The 20,870-nt window shown below is 49.6% G+C and overlaps 8 protein-coding genes across 8 annotated transcripts; 1 reads left to right on the forward strand and 7 right to left on the reverse strand.

Moving 5' to 3' along the window:
* Positions 1–708: 708 nt before the first annotated feature.
* Positions 709–1,544, reverse strand: afB (the record flags this gene model as incomplete). The annotated part of the gene is made up of 2 exons (XM_041294143.1): positions 709–928; positions 1,030–1,544. 2 exons carry the CDS (start codon positions 1,542–1,544, stop codon positions 709–711), a joined length of 735 nt encoding a protein of 244 aa, XP_041149457.1.
* Positions 1,545–2,520: 976 nt separating this feature from the next.
* F9C07_8212 (putative MFS transporter) lies at positions 2,521–4,294 on the reverse strand (the record flags this gene model as incomplete). Its single annotated transcript, XM_071511741.1, has 5 exons — positions 2,521–3,163; positions 3,215–3,528; positions 3,596–3,696; positions 3,754–3,849; positions 3,943–4,294. 5 exons carry the CDS (start codon positions 4,292–4,294, stop codon positions 2,521–2,523), a joined length of 1,506 nt encoding a protein of 501 aa, XP_071367711.1.
* Positions 4,295–4,502: 208 nt separating this feature from the next.
* F9C07_1740929 (uncharacterized protein) lies at positions 4,503–7,568 on the reverse strand. The gene is made up of 3 exons (XM_041294165.2): positions 7,180–7,568; positions 6,667–7,099; positions 4,503–6,617 (listed from the first exon to the last, which is right to left on the reverse strand). Exons 1-3 carry the CDS (start codon positions 7,208–7,210, stop codon positions 4,712–4,714), a joined length of 2,370 nt encoding a protein of 789 aa, XP_041149455.1. The 5' UTR covers positions 7,211–7,568; the 3' UTR covers positions 4,503–4,711.
* Positions 7,569–8,173: 605 nt separating this feature from the next.
* On the reverse strand, positions 8,174–8,515 carry F9C07_2109238 (uncharacterized protein; the record flags this gene model as incomplete). Its single annotated transcript, XM_041286926.1, has 1 exon — positions 8,174–8,515. The coding sequence occupies one exon, from the start codon at positions 8,513–8,515 to the stop codon at positions 8,174–8,176; it is 342 nt and encodes a 113-aa protein (XP_041149454.1).
* A 1,970-nt stretch (positions 8,516–10,485) lies between these two features.
* Positions 10,486–11,720, reverse strand: F9C07_2109239 (putative HLH transcription factor; the record flags this gene model as incomplete). The annotated part of the gene is made up of 2 exons (XM_041294164.1): positions 10,486–11,064; positions 11,124–11,720. The coding sequence occupies 2 exons, from the start codon at positions 11,718–11,720 to the stop codon at positions 10,486–10,488; spliced, it is 1,176 nt and encodes a 391-aa protein (XP_041149453.1).
* A 431-nt stretch (positions 11,721–12,151) lies between these two features.
* Positions 12,152–12,457, reverse strand: F9C07_8216 (uncharacterized protein; the record flags this gene model as incomplete). Its single annotated transcript, XM_071511742.1, has 1 exon — positions 12,152–12,457. One exon carries the CDS (start codon positions 12,455–12,457, stop codon positions 12,152–12,154), a length of 306 nt encoding a protein of 101 aa, XP_071367712.1.
* Positions 12,458–14,533: 2,076 nt separating this feature from the next.
* F9C07_8217 (inosine-uridine preferring nucleoside hydrolase) lies at positions 14,534–16,080 on the reverse strand (the record flags this gene model as incomplete). Its single annotated transcript, XM_041294163.1, has 6 exons — positions 14,534–15,157; positions 15,213–15,509; positions 15,567–15,601; positions 15,661–15,830; positions 15,880–15,983; positions 16,045–16,080. The coding sequence occupies 6 exons, from the start codon at positions 16,078–16,080 to the stop codon at positions 14,534–14,536; spliced, it is 1,266 nt and encodes a 421-aa protein (XP_041149452.1).
* A 1,691-nt stretch (positions 16,081–17,771) lies between these two features.
* On the forward strand, positions 17,772–19,806 carry F9C07_8218 (uncharacterized protein; the record flags this gene model as incomplete). Its single annotated transcript, XM_041286931.2, has 2 exons — positions 17,772–17,976; positions 18,581–19,806. The coding sequence occupies 2 exons, from the start codon at positions 17,772–17,774 to the stop codon at positions 19,804–19,806; spliced, it is 1,431 nt and encodes a 476-aa protein (XP_041149451.2).
* Positions 19,807–20,870: the final 1,064 nt, after the last annotated feature.

Genomic DNA, 20,870 nt, shown 5'->3' on the forward strand with positions numbered 1-20,870 from the left:
GAGATCCTCTGTACCAGAATGTAACCGACCAACTATCGACACCAAAACCTCGGAAGCATAGACCACCGAACTTCCGTTTTAGCCACGGTTGAACCGTGAAAATGTCTCACAACCCGATGTTTAAAAACTGGGGCCGGTGATTCTTGGCATGGACGTTAGCTTCTGTTGCATCCGTGGATGAGTTTAACTTGGTTTTGGGTTTGGGATCGGAGTTGGGTTGGTTTATCTGGATGGTTTTTTTTTTTTTGGGGGGGGGGGGGGGGGGGGGGGGGGGGAGAGGAGTATACTGGATGTGTTTATTCTGTATGGATTGTGGTTTATATAGATTCTGGAATTTTGGATTGTCTTCCTAAAGTGCACGGGGTTCTATCTACTATATTTCTGTGGATATGAAACGCTAGACTGGGAATTTTAGTATTTAACATCTTCTGTTCTATCATCCCCAAACCTATAAGAGAGAAAGAGAGTGTGTGTGAGTGAGAGAGAAGAATAAGAAGAGATCATCACCACATTAGACTCAACCTCGCACATACATTGGCGAAACCGAATCCATGAATCCCCACCGATCAACATTACCACATGGCCAAGCCGATCCCCCTGATCCAGATAAGATATTCTAGACAATTAGGGATCTTAATTCCAAGCCGGCAAACCCATCCAACCAATCGATCACCGCATCTCCCCTTCTTACTTATCTAGAGATAATAATCACTTCCTCTTCCGCCCATCAGCAAGCAGCATCCCCGTCTCGCGTTCCTGTCGTCGAATATACCAGAATAAGATCCCGTAGACCAGATCAAATCCCAGGAAGACAGCGCAGCACCAGAGCATGAGGGGCTGGCCCAGGAAGCCGAACCTCTCGGGCCAGTATTTCACCCGCAGGTAGAATTCGGGGACGAGGGTTAGGGAGCCTGTGAAGCGGAAGAACCTGTTTCATTATTTCAGTGAGTTGTTAGGTATGGGGTCCTTGCTTTGTGCCTTGATTGTGTAGGGAATTGATAACGATGAGGATGAAGGGTAGAAGCTCACCACAGATGCATTGAAAACCCCCTTGTACTCCCCATTTGAATCAAATTCCCAAGATAACCTACACTCAACACCGCCTGACACCCAATCGCACCGGCAAAGAATGCCTTTTCAACCCCCAGCTCCGACGCAGCGCACATGTGCAGGGCAACAGCGATCCCCGTCCCGATCACATAGTACCAGAGGAGATTGCGCTGCACCAGGGGTGAGCGGTCCCACTCTTTGGCGCCGTGGTAGATGGCCGCCCAGATGACGAGGCAGTCTGTGGGGAAGGTAACGAGGAATGTCGCGAAGAGCATCCAATCGTCACCGTATATGTAACCGTAGGTTATCTCCCAGGCGATATTGAGACATTGGGAGTAGAGGGGCATGGCGTAGGACTTGTCCTTTACGGAGCGGTAGACCATGCCGAAGTAGACGTAAAGCCAACTGGCGTTGGTGTAGAGGTTCAGCAAGATGATTGGGGTGGCGTAGGCTCGGATTTCGGGGGGTGCGTTGGCGAGATCGAAGCTGTCCATCTTGGATTTGAGGGGTAGGTTTGGATTGAAGGGTTGTTGGGAGTGGTTGCTGGTGCTTCGTGGTGCGAGTATGGGCTCTATGAAGGCTTGTCTAGTATACTCTAGGGAACCTTTATACTATAATGTTAGCATAGTTAATTGAATAAACCTGCACTCCCCTTGTTCCCTTCTCTCACAGGGTCCATCATAAGCAAAGGCAATGCACATCAGCCCCTCGTGATCCATCACTTGTGCTACAATCATCTCCATACTGGGATATCGAGAGCGACACAACTCCAGAAATCGGAGAAACTCTCAGGCGCACGACATCAAATCCAATGAGACCAAATCCCAATCCCTCGCCCCCCTCATTCTTGGGCCCAATCCTCATTGCTCGTCCGCCGTGCTCATGCCTGATCGTGGCATTCGAATTGGAAAAAAAGTCAATACGAGGTCTCGGGTCAAATATTGCCAGTACATACCAGGCTGCTAGATTTAACACAGGGTGTCATCAGGTATCCAAGATGACCTTGACAGTCTCCGGTCGTGCCGATAGGACAATGCCTGTATGGAAGTATATACGGTCATACAGGTACCGTTCACCGGACGGGTCAGAAAGATGCTATACAGAGTGTAAGAGAGATATGCAGGGAGTTACCAGATTGGTTGGCAAACTCCCAATGCTGTTGCGAAGGAGGCCGATAATACCACTTCAAGAGCTGGTGAAGTCCAGCGGTTGAGGCAGATCCAATTGTCAACGATGATTTCCCCGAGATTCCTCAGGATACGTTGCACTAAGAATGACAGCTGTCGGGGTGCCGTTCCAATGGCGTGCGGGTCTGGTAGTCAGATTCTCAAGTCGACCAAACCGTGTATGCATGTTATTCATGTATGGCACTGGGAAGATGTGTTTCCGGATTTTATTCTGGGAGGAGGCGGGCAGAAGGGAAACGAGTCTCCCAAGACAGACGATGTACACACACGTTTACAAGTCAACTCAATAGGTAAACGTAAACCCGGGATAATCATCGCCCAAGTTCTCCAACTCCTCCCTGGGCAACTGATACCGAGAATCCCTCCCACCTCTTCCTCTCACCCGATTCTCCCTGACCAAATACCCCAAAAACAGCGCACAAGCAATCCCACAGATCCATGTCATACCCAGACTAACCCCATACCCAGTGCGATACCCCGGCGCCTCGTCCTCAAAGAAGATATTACTGGCAACCAGCCCGCCGCAATTTCCAAATCCGATCTGCATTGCCGACGCGATGCTCTGCTTGTAATGGCCCGCCATATTATTACTTAACCAGCCCATGAGAATCGGCTGCGTCAAGTACCCGCCGCTGGTGATGGCGAAGATAGCGAAATAGCGCGCGCCGACGGGGACGGTGGATTGCGCCAGCAGGATGACGTAGCCCATGGTTGCTACCAGGCAGCCGGTGAGGGTGAAGAGGTAGCGGTGGCGGAGGAGGTCGCTGAGGAGGGCGGCGGAGAGCGTAGTGATGGTTGCTACGACGTACACTGGGATGCTCATCACTTGGGCGCGGACTGCCGTCCAGCCGAGTTGGTGGAGGATTGTGGGGGTGAAGAAGGAGACGGCATAGCCTGTGTTTACGATGCCGAAGTACATTATCGGACTGTTTTGTTGGGTTTGTTAGTGAGGTTGATTTGATACCATGGGCAGTTACAGAGGTGATATTGAAGGAAGGCATAGGGATGATGCTACTAACCCAAGATAAATCTTCGGATCCGAGAATGTTCGCCGCATCGACTTCTTATCGAGTCGGTTCATTCGCGCTTCGCCCTGGTCTTCTTTCAGACGGGCGAGAAGTAAAGCTCGCTCGTCATCATTCAGGAACGTAGCCGACTCAGGCCAGTCCACGATGATGAATTTGGATATTGCTGCTATCACTACTGTAGCTAGGCCCTCGATGATGAAGATCCAGCGCCAGCCTTCGTACCCGGCTAGTCCGGACATGTTGTTGATGGCGTAGGCAAGGAGCTGAGATAATACTAGCATCAGCCCACATCACAGATCAGTCCAAGGTGTAGGGTGTAGAATAGCATACACCGCTGACCGCACCGGCGATGATACTGGCGCTGAAGAAGAGGTTGAGTCGCCATTGGAGTTCATGACGACGATAGTACATGTTTATTAGGTAAACCGCGCCTAAGATGGTTATTGAATTAAGGAGTGAAAGGACGATAGTGGAAAATTATAGCTTACCAGGCATGAAGCCAGACTCGAAGAGTCCTATCAGTACTCGACAGACGACTAAGCCGCTGAAACTGGCCGTGACGCCCTGACAGATAGTGATGGTACCTTTATAACGAAAATCAGCATTGAAACGTTCAAGCAGAGCCCTCAATCCTTTCAAGACTGGGGAACGATTCAAAGTCAATGAAGGAAACGAACCCCATGCAAACATGATCCCACTCAACCACCATGATGGCTTCACCTTCTTCAGGATCATATTACTCGGCACCTCAAACAGAATATACGGAATGAAGAACACAAATAGCGCGATATTATACTGATGTCCACTCATGCCCAGGTCATCTTCCAGACCCATCAGTCGTGCATTGCCGATGTTGATACGGTCCAGAAAAGCGAACATGAATAGGAGAGTGAGGATGGGGACAACGTGCAGGTCACATTTGCGGAGAAGTCGTCTCTCGGCGTCGCGGTCGGATCTGTCTGGTGCTTCCGAAGGGGATTTGATGTCTTCTATTGTGCACTCATCTACTTTTTCGGGATCTGTAGACATGGCTTACGGGTGTAGATGGTTTGTCTCCTGGGGAAGTGGAGTGCTTGTAGGGTTACATTTACATTGCAAGGTAGTCAGTCGGGTCATTTTTATACACGTCGAGCTGTCATGATCAGCTCTCCCCGCCAAACTCAAAGCCGTGAATCTCGAAATTCCGCATTTCTTGCCGGTCTTCCGCCCTTGGGGATGTTGTTTGCCAAGAAGGCGCACAAGCCTATTCGACGAAGACCTTAGGCGAGAGGTTAAATGAAAAGTGAGGGAGGCGAGCTTAATCCTATTTTATAACTAAGGGACGAGGATTGGTCCGCAGATCGTCGAAAAGTGCGGGGGAATTCCATGACCATGCAGTTCTGAAATCCGGGGTTGGAGATGTGCTTGCACTGCGGAACGGCATTCCGCTCAAATTTTTGCCAGATTTTATCGCCTGTATACTGTCCTCCTCCACTCGTTGACTCGTCCATCCGAATCCCCAAAACTGTCAGTCCTAGTCTTTTTATATTCCACGTTGCATTCCCAGGACGAGATTGCCACGCCTTCAAGGCGGAAAACATATTCGTAGCTATGTTCAAAGCCTCGCCGGTTATTATCTTCTGAGCTCATGCACCCTCCAACTCGGACAACGTATTCCTCGCGTCCTGAGCCTTCATATTCGAGACGCGGAGGACCCACGAACCTCAATTCGTGCAGTATTTGAGGAGCTTCTCCTAGCTCTACATCCGAATTCGAATTGAGAATGGATATTTGCATCTCGCCGCTATGGGCGCTGGTTTGGCCAAGACGAAAGATAGATCGATCTGGTGACCTCGGCGTTCTATCAACTCTCTTAACCTCGTCGTAGGTATATTCCCTCTCATCCTTCGGATATGTCGGATATGTTGGTGAGAACCTTGCCGTCCCTGTTACCTCGCCGTCGTATCTCGAAGAGACCCTTGAAAAATTCCAAGTTCCGTGTAACGCTCTGAAAATAGCCCTAGTTAACCCGGTCCTGGATGTATCACTGTCGTAGGTGAGCGTGTCCCTTAACGAAGCCAAAGCACGATGCGACTCGGCCAGCATTGAAGGCTTCGTTTGTCCTTCAGCCATATACCGGGTAGGAAGAACTGGTCCAAGTCTTTCCCCAACCTCCGGAAGTGGGGCCCGAGAGATCCCCATATCCCTAGCAAAGGTCTCCATCAACCCCACATAATCTCCCATTGGAAATTGGCCCCGGGAGTCTGGATCCGCATTCTTGTAGTCACGCATCCTTTGTCTTTCTTGTACCTTGTTCTTCAGTTCTTCCGTTGAGAATTGGATTCCTTGCTCAGAATCAGCTCGATACCACGATTCCGCAACTCTTCGCGCTTGCATTTCCATGACTCCCCAGTAGGGCCCTCGGTAAAGTCCTACGAATCCTATATCGGGGACTTCTGCATTGGAGGTGCCTTTTTCATCCAAGATCAGAGGGAAGTAGGAGTCTTCGGCTGAATACTCGAGTCTGGAGAGTACGTCTTCTGGAAGAAATGAGAGGGAGGCAAATGGCGTGAAACCGGTAGCCGTGACTATAGCTGTGACGTTTTGGAGAGTGGTCATTTCGCCATCAGGACTCTTGATGTCAACGTTTGCCTGACCGGACTGTGTGCGATTTATAGCGCATACACGGCCGATCGTAGGACGTACTGAACCCGATTGTACGTACTCTGCGTAGTCGTCGCTTATAGCTATCAATGAAGGTTGTGTGTTGTTTGTGCCACCGCGAGAGCCGCCGCCGATATTCCCATAACCTGCATGCTGGTCACCTAGCAAAGAAAGGAAGTATTCATTAACCTTAGTCTCTTGCTGCTGCGAAACAGGTCCAAAGTTATACTGAACTGGTCCCGGTGGACGTCGGGCCAGATCATGTAGGACAAGGTCAAGTGGTATGAACTGAACAGTTTTTTCCTGGATGTCGTCTTGCGGAGCAGCATGTGGCAGATAATAGGGTATAGTCCAGAAGGGCCGTGTACAGATATGGTGGACTTCGTAGCCTCGATATTGGAAGGCAGTAGCACTCATACTGGAAAGGAAAAGCGCAAGCGCTGAGGCAGCCTCAGCGCCCGATATACTCCCTCCAATGACGACCAATTTACCACTACCATCCTTGGTCGCACCACATTTTTCAAGCATAAGGTATATGTCCTCTTTCGTGTGAATGGCAGAACTGTGAAACGTCTTCTCGACGAAACTAGGTAATCCTGGGATATCTGGAGTATATGGTGTTGAGAAGTAACCAGATGCGACAATGAGGTAGTCGAAGGTTTCTGATTCCACTTCTTCGTCCGTTGAGATTTTCCCTTTCTCGTTATCCCTATACCTTCCAGTTAGCACTTTTCAGAGAACCTAAGACCAAGACAAACCACCTTTCCAGGACCCATTGTATGGTCCACAACGGTCTCGAACCTCCACTCATCTCTCGCGTCGATCCAACAACCTTGTGCCCCAGTCTCAGGGTCTCCTTAGGTATATAGCGTTCTGCATACGCCTGCAAGTATTTTCCCGCTTGCCAGGCCTGTGGAAACATAGGAATATCGGCGCCATCGATAACTGACTCCCAAGCCAGATCGGAAAAGGTCACGGTGAATCGACTCTGATTCGTGGGCATTGACGGGTCCACGAACCCATTGTGCGGGCGTTGTCCGGGGGTTGTTGTTTCTGTGGTGATATCTCGCGGTTCAATTGGCCAAAGACCACCTATTTCATGGCCCTTCTCGAAGATGGTGGGAGAAAAGGTTCCCTTGGGGTAGTTATGGAGGAGTGTTTTGGCGGCCACTAACCCCGAGGGCCCCGCTCCTGAGGGCAGTCAGCAGTTGGTCTTGTTGGTGATTCATTGAGACAATTCTCATATGTAAGGATGCTGGTATGATACCAACCAATTATGGCAACCTTCTTCGGTCGGGACATCGTTGCCGTGGGCTTCTTGGAATCGGGAAATCTTGAAGTCAGGATATTGTTGCGACCCGAAGATTAATTACCCCTCCTTTTAGTGGATCGTAGCCCCGGCCTCGAACCTTGCCTAAGACGGCTAAATGTGAACGCTGCCAGCTGCATACTAGCTTCTACATACTATAGCAGTTTTACTGCATTAGTAGTCTGCCAGGCCGACGTAGGTGATGTACAAGTGTTATATATGTATATCTTTGCAGTAGGATAAGTTCTTCTATCCAATGGCCATTCAGGCAACAAAGAACCAAAAATTGAGCAAGTACAATTGATTAGTAGGAAAGTAGCTGTCTACAGTTGAACTCCATCCATGCAGCGGGTATCGGTTAACAAATCCACAAGTGTAAGGAGGAAAAGAAGAAAATTATAAAAATAAGATATAAGGACCAAAAAGTGAAGGTAGGAAAGAGAGAAAAAAGAAAGAAAGCGGCCCGAGCCGCGGGACGTCTCGCAGATATGCTTGGGTTAAGCGATGCCCTAAGCGAAAATCATACTATACAAGAGTTAGTAAAGAGATAAAAGACAATTTCTAAGGTAGAATGAACTAACTTACCAGACCACCCGGGCTTGTTGTTGTAACAGTGCTGAAAATATAATTTATGGAAGGAGACAGGCCTGGTGTAGGTATGGCATAGTAAGGCTTGCAGCACCATGACTTGGCGCCCAGTGCAATATGACGTTGTTGCCAAGGATAGATTTGAACTCCACCGGAACATAACCCCTTAAGTTCTTAACACCATGCATTTCTCAACCGAGACTTCTGAGAGGAATGCCCCAAGACATTCCCAGTCCCTGACGCGTAAACAACCGTTGATCGATAGCGACTTGTGGGTAGAGGTCCAGTTGGTGCAGTATGCTTGTTGCCAACAAGAGCTAGTAAGGATCGAAAGTAAGGCGGAAGTGTCGTCGATCAGTGGAAGGTTGTCAATACGCCAGTCGCTCAAGCCAGGCGGAGACATGCAACTCGTTGCTATGCTTCTCGGGATAACAGGCTTCGGTGAACTGCTGCTCCGTGACGAACGTGTCAACGTTTCTTTCCGTCAACGGAATCTTGTATCGGTTCTTCTGTCTCAAGAGTTCCCTCTCCGCGCGTGCTGAGGGAGATAGCTTGTGTAAAGTGTTGCGAATTCGCCGGATCCCGCCCTCGGGGAAGTGTAAGTGTGAGATACGAGGCGGGCCGAACGGCGTCTCAACCCGCCAGGGGTCCTCGGAGGCGATAGACCGAGCGTTCTTCTTGCGTTGTTGGGAACGGACTTTGTTGGACATTCTGACGATTAAGTGGAACCGGGATACGTAGAGTGGAGAGGTTGGAAATGTTCATAATTCGAGCAGAGAAGCAAGAAAAGGGGGGAATGGCTCGAGGGTGTAATATATACGTTTGGCGGGTCCACTGGAGGGGGGGCTCACTTTAGTGACTTGGGGCGAAACGTGAATCCCGCCGCAAGAGCAATTGGGGGGTGCGGGGACTCTTTCGCTCTAAACCTTGAGGAGGGCGACTTCCCAATGCAGCGGCTCCGAGGAGATACTAGTTCGTAGCGTGCCGAGATGATGTGGAGAGTGACACGCAGGGATTTGCAAACTGGCTCGCCATCGACTTGGCAGTTTAAGTAAAGTTCTGGTGATCGTTGACATTGACTTTGCCTTCGCTGTGTCGATTCCCCAGGCGATCTCGACCGGGAAGTAATTCACTGAAGCTGTGCAGTCCCCTCCTAAGTAAGGTGTGAGTAGGTATGGTTGCTGTGATAATACCCGTCTGGTGATCAGAGAGCTATAACGTCATTGGATGACCTGGACATGTCCGCTAATTACTAGTCGATCCATCACCATGTCGATCATCAGGAATGGACTCGAACCAAGACTCTGGGGGTGATTTGGCTGAAGGACAAGAGCAACGACGGACAGTACATACACTATCACGTGGCACAGCAAATCCCCAGTCGAATCAGTACTCAGTACTCAGTACATGAATCATCACGTTGTCTCGCACAACTTAATGTGCGTACCTTCGTTGATGCTACACAGCCAGCCGATTCGGGTGGCGTGGAATGAGTAAGGTTGACTTGCTCTACCAATTAAGCCCTGCGTATGGTAAAGCCCCGTCATTACGAAGGATCTGACCGGAATCGGATAAGGGTACACAGTGCATAATGCGCCTTGGCGCGGAAATGATCACCGTCATGAGGTTCAAGCAATGGGAGGCTAATTATAGTATGAACTTGCCTCTCACCTACTACAGTACAATTTGTGTCGTACAGTCTTGTGTGTACACAGGCAACCGTTTATTCATTAGATGTGGTAAACTAATTACCAGTTATTGATGGGAGTAGAAGATAAGAAGGACGTAGCGTTTGGGGGATCTTCTTCTCACAAACGTCATATTAACCCAAAGTGGAGTCGGATCCTATTATTCACCCATCAAACTTTTTGTCCGCGGGTGCATCTCTGGTCATGATGTTTTCTTTACATTTCGGTAATCCTTCCCTGTTGGATTCGCAGACCACTTGATCCCCAAAGGGCCTACTGTGTAGAACGGGCTGGAACACGTCTAGAAAGAAGAGAAGAATTCCGAGTGCGGGGTACGTAACGAACGAACCATCCATGGATGTCTGATATGACCTACGATTAATTAACATCTCCGAGGGAGGGTGCGCCGGGAACGCGGCAAGTCTTCTGATTGGATGGTTGCAGTCAGAAGACTCGGCGTGCATTCTCGCAGGTCGTGGCCAAATCCGATCCTTGGGAAGGTGTGAAGGTGTGTAACTCCTTTGGGAAGGCAAACATGCGTGGGCAATCTCCGTTTCCTCATTGGAAGTCCTGGTCGATTGGCCGAGGGATAGGATTTTGGTCCTTTGTATGAGCACTACGGAGTATACTACTACTCAGCCTACTAGCTTGTAGACAGCCTTTTTCTCTCTCCCATGTTTGTCACTAGACTGACTTCATGGAGAGTTCATTCTTTATATTGCGGTCAAAGCTCCCTAATAATGGATCTTGCCTTGATGCGAAATGTCCACTGGTGAAAGGTAGTCCTAGTCATAAGCACACAATCAACCACCGCACTCGTTAATTGGTGATACACATTATATGGCATTAATCATTTTCCAGTCGTCCAATGCAAAGCAGTAACCCATAGACTTTCAAGGGTTGATGGCAAAAGGGAAAGGGCGCTTTTCTTTTCAGATACAGATTCCTCTAATCCTTATCAAGTCTCAGCTGCCGGCTCTGCAAATAAAGCTCTACGAAATTAATAAATCTTTGACACTCATTCCGATCTTCCTTTGAGTGTCTTGTAAGGAGTACTGACGATTTCCAGGGATAGGCTTGGCATGCTCTTCATGCACCGAGCCTACACTACCGCGACAATCCCGATTTAACATGAGCAGTGCAGCCGATGCTTCATGGTCCATCTCTGCTGAAGACGCATGACGAATCTGTGGTTGGAGCACCGGCGAGGGGTTGGTTGACGTTGCTGCCCAGGATCCACGGGACGACCGTAGAGTGCTGTCGCAAGGGTGAGTCGGACCCAACGCTGGACTCGGCAGGATCGAAGAGAAATCTATAGCTGTGCTTGTTGAGGGGATACGACTGCGAGGCGAAAATGCCGGTGAGGTTACGTTGGTAGCACATCCGCTAGGAAGTATGTCGGGGGACACGGAAGCCGAGTATGTACTGCCGGCCACTTCCCCTAGAACCTCGGGTGACGACGGCGAGGGAGGAGCAGGTGGCATGCGTTGGGGAGCAGCCATGTGGCTGTCACCCGCAGTTTTAAGATCATGTATACATTGCTCTAGGTAATTGACGTAGTCAATGCTTGCCTAGAGGCCAAGACCCGTTAGTTAACAAAACAGGATATGTATTGCCAGTGACGACCAACCTGCAGAATGGCAAGCTTGTGCATGTCCTGACCTCTACAAGCTGGGATCATATCTTTCAAGGTTGCAAATTCTTCATTCATCTTGGACCTCCTTCGCCGTTCAATCAAGCTATGTGCCGTCTTGCGAGCAATCTTTCGACCGGCAGCGCTCGTAGCACTAGGCTGTTTCTTCTTGGAAGTGGCAGGGGACACATTGTTATTGTTTGAGGTGCTTTTGCCACTTTCCTTGGAGGGCTTATTAGTTGTGGGTGCTGGCTTGGCTTGACTTTGAGTCTGTGTCTTGGGCTTCATTTGGATGATTTTGCGGGTGCGAGTGGGAGGGGGTGGGAGATCAAAGTCTTCTAGTGGTCGTTTGATACCCGTTTGACGGGGAGGATTCGCACCGCGTCCCATATTGAGATTTGGGGAAGTTGGGGAAGCAGGAAAATAAGCCGACTGGTCCGACTTCGATGACCTGCGACTGGCACTTTCCATCTTGGCCGGACTCATAGCAGCTGGCGGCAATGCAAATGAGTCGACAGCATCCACGGACACTTGGTCCTTGACTATCAACTCTCCCGACATTGCCGGAGTGGGTGGAAGACGAGAACGTGACATCTCTTCTGTCCAGAGGAAACGTGATTGTCTCCTGGGCGGTCTGGTGACGCTTCGCTTTGCAAGAGAAAGGAAGAACTGAGACAGAAATGAGGACTAGACCAGTATAGTAGGACTATAGTAGGACTATGTAGGACAAGACTGGGGGTTGTAACGTCTCGTATGAGTGATAAAGAGATGTGGAGTGGACAATGCAGTCAGTGAAGGACGAACAGGTAGGTAAGACAAGGAATCAGCAGGCAAAGGGGGTAGATAAGAGCGAGAGGGGAGTGTTTATCTCCCTTAAAGGTACGGATACATGGGGAGAGATTACCCAATAGAACAGGAATAAATTGGATAAACGGATCCAAGAGGCACCGGCATGGTGGAGAGCAACGGGAAAGAGCCGGAAAGGATATTTGAGTGTAGATGGGAGTGGGATTGCGACGATAAAATTACAAGTAGCTGGATGATCGACGGGACTGGGAATTGGGACTGAAGGAAGCTGTTGCTTTAGGTTGACCTCCAAGACTGGTGTCGCGTGCTTGAAGAGCCCACGTGGTACCATTTCCCCTTCTGATTGGGTCAGGGTAGTAGGGGATCACGGGAAGGGGGGCACGAGACTTGGGCTGGCCAGAGCCAACTCTCCTATCGCTCTGGGGCTCGTGCTCAGCTTCACTCTTCTTACTCCCTGGTTTCAGTACAGTGATCCTTCCATTTGCAACAACCCCTCCCTCTGCGGATCTTGGGAACGGAGCCATGAGGGTAGAACGGCCATGCTGATTGGTACTACCACTTTAAAGGTTCCTTCGAGTTAAACATCCCCAGTCCCGACGGTTACCACTAGTTACACCGCAGACATCCTGATGTACATCTGCATGGCATGTGTCCTCTTTCTCCTTTCCACTTCCGGTGCGACATCAGCAATTGAAGAAGAAATGAGATGAATCCAACAAAGGACTCTCCGCTCTATCCATGTATATTGCATTACACATTATGAAATCCAGATGGGTTCCCTCCTGCATTGCACAACCCCATATACCCCTTAATCCCCTATGATACCCCAAGTACCTAGTCCGACGGCGAATCGCCCATCCAGACGGGCATCGAAGCACGTGCGCACCCTTCATTCAACCAGTGGATCTTCCCCAATCCTTCCGGAGAACTTTACAGCGAGTCACTGCGCTTGTAGTATTGCAAATCCACCCCCATCTTTTTGCCACTGGCTAGCAACGCTTATTACACCCGGAGAATGAGTCCCAGCTACGCCACTGTTAGCGATCGTCTCACATTGTGCGGAATATAGTGCGCTTTTAAAAACCGAACCAAAGCCACGTACCAAAAGTTCGCTTCATGAGGAAGGGCCACAACACAAACCAGCCCGCCTAGCGCGCAGGCCTGAGTACAGTTTGACACCCCAGTGGCACTCAGTGTCACGTTTGTTGGCGTCGCATGGAGACTCGTGCTGTCACTAGTACTGGGCTCTTGAACCCCCGTGCGAAGAATAGAGGTCGAATTGAGGATGCCAACGAGTGCGTTAAGGAGGCTTTGCTTGTTCATTGTAGATATTAAATGATCGGGGGAGTCCGATAGCAGCTGCGAAGATGTGCTTTGTTCAATTGACTTTTCTTCCTTCCAAACAATATTCAGGTAGATTCAGTAAGGACAATACCTCTCAGCAACTCTCCTTATATAGACCTCCTCTTTCCACGAAGGTAAGCTTTCTACAAACAAACGTATCCCTCGTCTAGCCTTCTACAAGTCCCTCCGCATTCCTATGCCCTTTGCCAGATTCTCTCATCGAGGTAGATGACCAGATATGGCATTGATATCATTCTTGGGCGCATCGTCTCCCAAACTGGGCACACATTTAATAGTGCCCGTGCTAAGTATTATCCGACCAATAGGGATAGTTTATAGTTCGAGATGACGGCTTATCAACGCCCTACAGGCCCAGAATTCCAGTCAATGCATCTAATTGAGACGTGGAATGTTAATGACTGCCGTCGACTGGCAAACACCAGCTCAAGGCATTGCTAACATTGAGTAGCCAAATTATACCTGATGTTTCACGATTTATCTATGCAATATGTCATACTACGTGGGATAGCGCATCAATATTATTGAGCGACACCATTCTAAAACCGCAAACTCTTCTCAAAGGAGAAGAGAGAGAGAGCGAGCGAGATTATTTTAGCCCCTCGCAAGACTAGACCGAGAATCAATTCAGCTAGTCTAGACTCAATTGCTTGCATTCCATCTTGACGGCGAAGCTTCGAGACAAGCCTCCACCGAGTATACAACAGAAAACCACATCATCGTCTTGGTTTGTTGTCATGGACGATGTAGGTTTCTGGCAAGAATTTGTGGCGGCTACAAAACTGTCACCAAAGCTTGATTTCTACACCTACCAGAGTGCCATTGATAACATTCCTTGACGACTGAACTTGTTTCTGTTATCCTTCGACTGAAGATATGGAAAGTACGCTATATAATCATCAGCTGTAGAAAAGACCAATACATACGACCATAGGGTGTGGAGAACAGGGCTTCCCGTCCGCTCAGCCGTACTTAAGCCACACGCCGGGAGGTTAGTAGTTGGGTGGGTGACCACCAGCGAATCCCTCCTGTTGTATGTTTTTCTTTTTTATCATTGTTGTTGTTGTTGGTTGTTGTTTATCTTTTGTTTTGACTTCACATACCATGGCCTACAGGAGAGAGCCTATCCTGTATCTGTGGAAGTTCGGAGGCAACAGATATATACTTCAATTCTATCAGCCCACGACATTTATATAATCGTATGTACATTCTAGCCTTCCTCGAACAATACCGTCACTTCAAGTAAACAACCGTTCAAGGAGAACAGCCCCGAAATTATCCTCGACCGGCGAAGCATCCATTCTCCACACACGGTTTCCGGCTCTCGAGCTCAACCAGAGACCATGGTCGCTAGAGTGTTCCTCATCACCTTCGATGCGATGTCTGTTCCGTCGGTCAACGACACACAGACCCCGGGTCCACTGTCCAGTGGTCTCGATTCGGATATCCTCTGGAGAGGTCGCGGAGGGCTTCCACTTCTCATCCTCTGCGGTAATGGCATACCACACACAGACAGGGTCATGCAAACTGAGCTCGACATCATCACCCACCCGGCCCGTATGCAGCTTCTCGACCGTGTGGAAAGTGTGAGCCATGAAGGCTGACACCCACTCGGCCAACGGCGAGCCTTTCTCCAGGTGTGGGGTGACTGCCTTGCGGAACTGGCCACGCGAGACGCCGTGGCGGAGTGTGATGTCCAGCGGGAAGATGCGCAGGGTGAGCTGCTTGCTAAGATTGGTGGGGTAGTCTGGTAGACTTGAGTTCGTTGGGATGGTGGTCTTGGGCGAGGGGGATGTCAAAGCATAGACCCGTGCTGCTGCGAATGCGTCGGCGTAGGCGTTGAATTCAGCGGCCGGGGTTACCTGTGTGCGGTGTCAGTCTTTCGTACCGACTCCGTTCGAGGGAAAATGTCCTTACATTACCGGGCTCGTTGACAGCCCCGCCCATCACCACCACTTCCTTGACACGCAGGAATGTCTCTGGGTCAGCCGCAGAGGCCAATGCGAGGTTAGTCAAAGGTCCGACTGCCACCAGAGTGACGGTGTCTGGGTCATTTTCGCGCAAAACACGGAGTATCTCCTCGTGTGCCCGACGCTTGGATGGGATGAATGACGGGCGTGAAGGGTTGCCCGTCGGAACGGGCTCAACTTCAACTGGATCAGCAGAAGGATCAAAGAGATGCTCCCAGGTCTCCTTAGGAGTCAGGTGGGGGTGCTGGTGGCATCAATCAGTAAGGCTATGGCGAGGTAGAGAAGTAGCACGCTAACATACACTGGTATGGATTCCTCCCAGACCGTCGGTTCCATCTACAAGAAGTCAGCCTCGTACAAATCACCAAGCAGATTAAAAGGACCGAGAAACGTACGGAAGTAGTCCGCCAACATCTTCTGGTCTTCGAGGGGATCCTCGGCACCAACCGCAACGACTGGCGGGGCAGCACGCAGGGCACCAAACCCTTCAGGACGGCCCTGCTCCCGACGCCATTGCATCTCTCGTTCGAGGATATGGAACATCGAGACGACATTGCGAAGACAGCTAGTCATATCAGTGCTGATCTCTGGGATATCTGAAGGATAGCATTTACCTTCTTACTTCAATGTTGCCGAAGGTCAAGGAGATAAGCAGGACTTCAACTTCCTCTGGTGTTGCGGACAGAGCGAGTAGAAGACCGAGGATATCATCGATCCCCTATGGGACTACAGATCAGTACCTTGCTCAGCGGGGTAAACATATATATACTCTCACTTACCGGGTCAGTATCGATAATGATCTTCTTGGGTGCCATGATCTAAGCTTTTATCTTGAAGATTAACCGTGACTACGAACGAAAAAGATCGAATATTGCGAACAAAATTTCTTAATACTGGCTTTATGGCGGAGAAAGATGATTTGGAGCCAAAGTGGGATGGTCTTGGCTTCCATTCGTTATCACTGGTTCTCCACCATGATTGGGGATTGCCTTAGTCATTGACCAGGTATTCCTGCCGGACACTCAGGTACAGTACTCAAGAAGTAGTAGGGTATTATCGGATAATATTGATGCGCCAGAGTTAGTGTATCAGACGAACTTCCCAACGCCTCGCAGTTAAAGAAGCATTGATATGCCCTACAATTATCCCACTACTAGTACTCCGTACTATATATATCTATTTACTATACTTCCCTCCAACTGACGACTCGGAACGATACCGTGATTGGACCGTCCCGAGTCAGCAGTAAACTAACCCAGATATGGTTAGACCAACTTCGCGATGCGTTACGGGGTAATAACACCGAATTCAGAATTACCACGGGGTTGAACAGCCTGTAGAAATATTCTTTGATGGTCAGGGAACTTTTGTCAATCAAGGGGGTTCAAATACACAGCTCCACGGTCCCCAAGCCTCTAAGCCGGCTAGCGACAGCCATCGGGACTATTAGCGGTTCCTCAACGTGCTATTTGTCAAGTTCCTCCATGGTCCTCCCGAAGTAGGGTTGGACGACGTTACATTTAGGGACTCTTAAGCAGGCAGCCAAGGTCGACTTGGTCTCAGTAAGAAAGATGCTGCGGACTCGAGGAAGCCTCGTGGCACCTTGTACATACATACGTACCCTGAGTGCATGAGGTTGGGATGCCTCTTTTCGCGTGGCATGAATGGTCGGCCCCCTGCAAGGGATTTATTTGTTGAAGCGCTGGATTGAATTCCTTTCCTTCGTTGTGAATCTCGGTGTACGAATGATATTGAGAAACGGGTAAACACTAGAATTGAGGCGATGTGGCCTGTTCCTAAGTCGGCATGGTACCGTACCATACGTAGAGTACCTATTCAGGTACGGGGTATTCCGTACTGATACTGCTAATCACTAATACCGGCCTGTACGGTAATGTTTCTCCGCTTTCTTTCAGTGGGTGTCATCTGCAACGTAATGAGAATACCACCAATTACATGCATGTATGGAGGTAGTGAAGCAACAATGGACATGAATCGCTGAACATCATTCGCGCACACGAGAATCCGCCGTCAAACTTTTGTCTAGACGTCCATCGACAGGGGTTTGAATGGGGATTGGTTGAAGATCTCTCCCCGCGCAGAGTAATTTGCCCCTGGTGACGGAGGTAGTCATTGATACTGATACTATCTCCATTCTCTTGTTTTATGACCAATTGTTTCTGGAACCTCTTAGCTCCGTTCGCTAACTGGATAAGAATCCTTTGTTGACTCCAATTGGGTCATTAGTGTCAGTACGGACGGTGGAAACTTACTGCCAATTAAAGGGGAAAAGAGTAAAGAAAAGAGACAAATAAGAGTAGGAAACCTAGACACTATCCTTGTTCAAACGCCACCGCCATGAACAATATGTACAAAGACCAAGTACCAAGTAAATCAAGTGCTATCAGACTCGGTGGAAGTGGAGAAAAACAGATGGAGGGTGCGGGTGTTGGCGCGCAGACCATTGAATTAATATTCGCCAGTAGGTAATTAAATTCACTGCCGGATGACCACTAGTAAGAAAGGTCACCCCTTCATCTCAAGCGTGTCCTCTTCTACCACTCGTGCGGCCTTTTCCACTTCCTCCTTCACCTCCTCCTTTCCTCTTCACCCTCCCCTATATCTCCCTCTTCCCCCCATTTTCGTCCGACCGCAATTCGTCCCGCCCATTGTCAATTCCTCCTCCACGGTTTGGTTGAGGTTGCTAGGCGGTTCGATGTTCCTTGGTTGACTCCCGCTTTTTTCGCCTCCCAACGCCCTCGAAGCGCACTCGACACCGTAGCTCAACCCCAGCCTCGGTCTGGTTACCCACAAAGAGCTGAAGCGCTTCGAGATCATTCAAATAGCCTTCTAAAGAAGTGCCTGACTTGCTCCAGACAAGACCTACAGCAACTCATCAACCGGTATCCGCGCTGCGACGCAATCTGGCCTTTCGGAGAAGCTGAAATTTGGCTTTCCCCTTCTTCCAACCACCCATTGTGTCGTCATCCCCCCAGCCTAATGATTTGAAGCTGAATTAACGACCCGCGAGAGATCGCTTGCTACCTTTTTTCACATTTTCCCTAGTGTTTCTTCCGCCCCCTTTGCAGCTACCCTCACCGGATTCTTGCAATCACTGCTTGCGCCAAGTTCCATTACGCGCGTGGACTTCTGTCACAAAGACGAGCCTTGATTATCATTTGAAACGTATCTTATTTGACTCTGATCACGATTTTGCTACGTTATCTCAGGAATACACTTTAAGCGTATGCTTAGCCCCCGCAAGAGTCAATAATTTATCGTGGTGTGTCATTGACTAACGCAAACTGGTTATAGTTTTGACGATGATGAATCCTTACCTCAGTTGGGCTATCCTGCTCGTGGTAGCAGGTGGCCTGGGCTGGTACTACAATGGCCCTGTCCCCAAAACTAAAGCCCCCATAAAACCCATCGTGGAAAAGGCCGAGAGCGCGGTGAGCGCGAAGAAACCCAAGAAGAAGACTAAGAAGTCTCCGGAACCCTCTCCTGCCCCCGCTAAGGCTGAGGAAAAGCCAGTGCAGACCCCCAAGATCGAGGAGGTCGAAGTGGCAGATGAGGAGATCGACAAGAAAGAGATGGCCAAGCGCTTTGCTGCTGTGAAGAACGGTGTTCCCCTTAAGGAAAGCAGCAAGGAAGGCAACAGTGGCAGCAAGGCTCAAAAGAAGAAGAACAAGAAGGGATCATCCAGCCAGCCCGCCAGCAACAACGAACGATCTGCCTCCCGTGTCTCCACTCGTACCTCATCCACCACCGGAGCCGAGGCGGATGATGACCTCTCTCCAGCTGGATCCCCCCAGGTTAATGCCAGTACCTCTGCTGCTGGATATGTTTCTGACATGCTCGAGGCTCCTGCCCCAGCAGCGTCGGTGCTCCGTGTGACGGGCTCTTTGGACTCGGACTCCCAGAAGAAGAAACAGAAACCCCAATCCTTCAAGCAGGTCGAAACCAAGAAGCAGCGCCAACAGCGACTGAAGAATGAAGCTCGCAAGCAGCAGGTTCAGGAAGCTGAGGAGGAGAGACGTAAACTGCTGGAGAAGCAGCTCCACACCGCTCGCGAATCTGAGCGCCGCGAAGCCGCCAAGTCAAAGCCGGCTACTCAACCTAATGCCTGGCAGACTCAGAGCGTGAACAAGGTTACCAACGGCAATGTTACCAACGGCATCCACAAGACCGCTCCGGGCCCTAAGGTTGACCTGTTGGACACATTTGAGCCTGAAAAGTCGTCCGCTGCCGCATCCTCCAAGGAATGGGACCAGGGCCTCCCATCCGAGGAGGAGCAGATGCGCATTCTCGGCGCAGAGAACGGGGAGGATCAGTGGACCACCGTGTCTAGCAAGAAGATCAAGAAGAAGGGCGGCAAAGCCGATGACAGCGAAGTCAGCGCTGTTGAAGACCAGCCCACCCCGGTCGCACCCGCACCTGCACCTGTTGAGCCCAAGGTGAAGATCACTCCTACCTACCTTCCTGATGTCCTCCGCTCCGGAAAGAAGGGACATCCTCTCGACTCCGATTGGGCTGCTTGAGCGGCCTTTTGAGCTTCTTGAAGAACTGAAAAGATACATGGTTGGGGTGTATCTTTTGGGCTTTTTTTCTCATGGAAATCTTTTCGATTTCACTGTATGTATTATTCATGGCTTCGGCGTTCGGGGTCTTTTATCACACTAAAAATGCACCGCGCAGCCGGCGAGGTGTCTGATTCCTTCTGCGACGTCAGCACAGGGAACATCAGCCTCAACCACCCAAATCCAAGAAAAGAAAACCCTCCTAAAAAAATAGAGCCGTGTAACATTTTCTTTTTCCTTTTACTTTTCTCATTTATGTACTGCTCGGATTCTCAAATTCTTCTTGTTTTGTTTTATAACACATTTTGTTATCTGATCGATAATTATGGACGAAAAGACGTTTGATCTATGACCGGATTCCGGGTTTTCCCAACAATACCATGCTTATTACTTATTATATCCTTTCCCGAATGATTTGTTTGTGGACTAGGCCTTCATTCCTTTGCTTGATCCAATGCCCCTGCGTTGAGGACCCGGCATTTTGCATGGATGACCACAGTGGAGGCCTTGAAGGGGAGCATGGATCAAGATCTGCAATGGTTCGTCTCCGCAACAGCCACCTGGCCTTTTCTTTGTGCCGGGATGGGCTGAGTTCGTTGTGTTTAATAATTACTTATTTACTTTTGAGTGTCGTGTTTATTGTTCCCTGGATCTGGGTTTTAATACGTTCTCCGCCTTTTTTTTTTTGGCTGGATGTATTTGTTTTGGATCCATCATGGTTCTTAATCCGGGGAGGAATGGGCCATTTTGGGAATGACGATCAATATAGTCCCTGATATGTAGTGGGGATCCGTGTGGTATCTCATGTATGTTCGTACTTGGTAGTCTGGTAGGAAGTAGGCTGTATCACGAATGATCCACCATTGGGGGTTCGTCTGGGACGAAACACAAGGGTGGTTGCCAGCCCAAAGTTGCGACGGACTTTTAAAAATAGAATTGATTCTCTCGACGAAAGAACTATAATTGCAGGAGGAAGTGTGGGATCTTCTCGTTCTGCAAATGTCGTCAGAGAACCCCTTGAGATG

Source organism: Aspergillus flavus, chromosome 6 (genome assembly GCF_009017415.1).
Source record: "Aspergillus flavus chromosome 6, complete sequence".
In the NCBI taxonomy this organism is placed as follows: domain Eukaryota; kingdom Fungi; phylum Ascomycota; class Eurotiomycetes; order Eurotiales; family Aspergillaceae; genus Aspergillus; species Aspergillus flavus.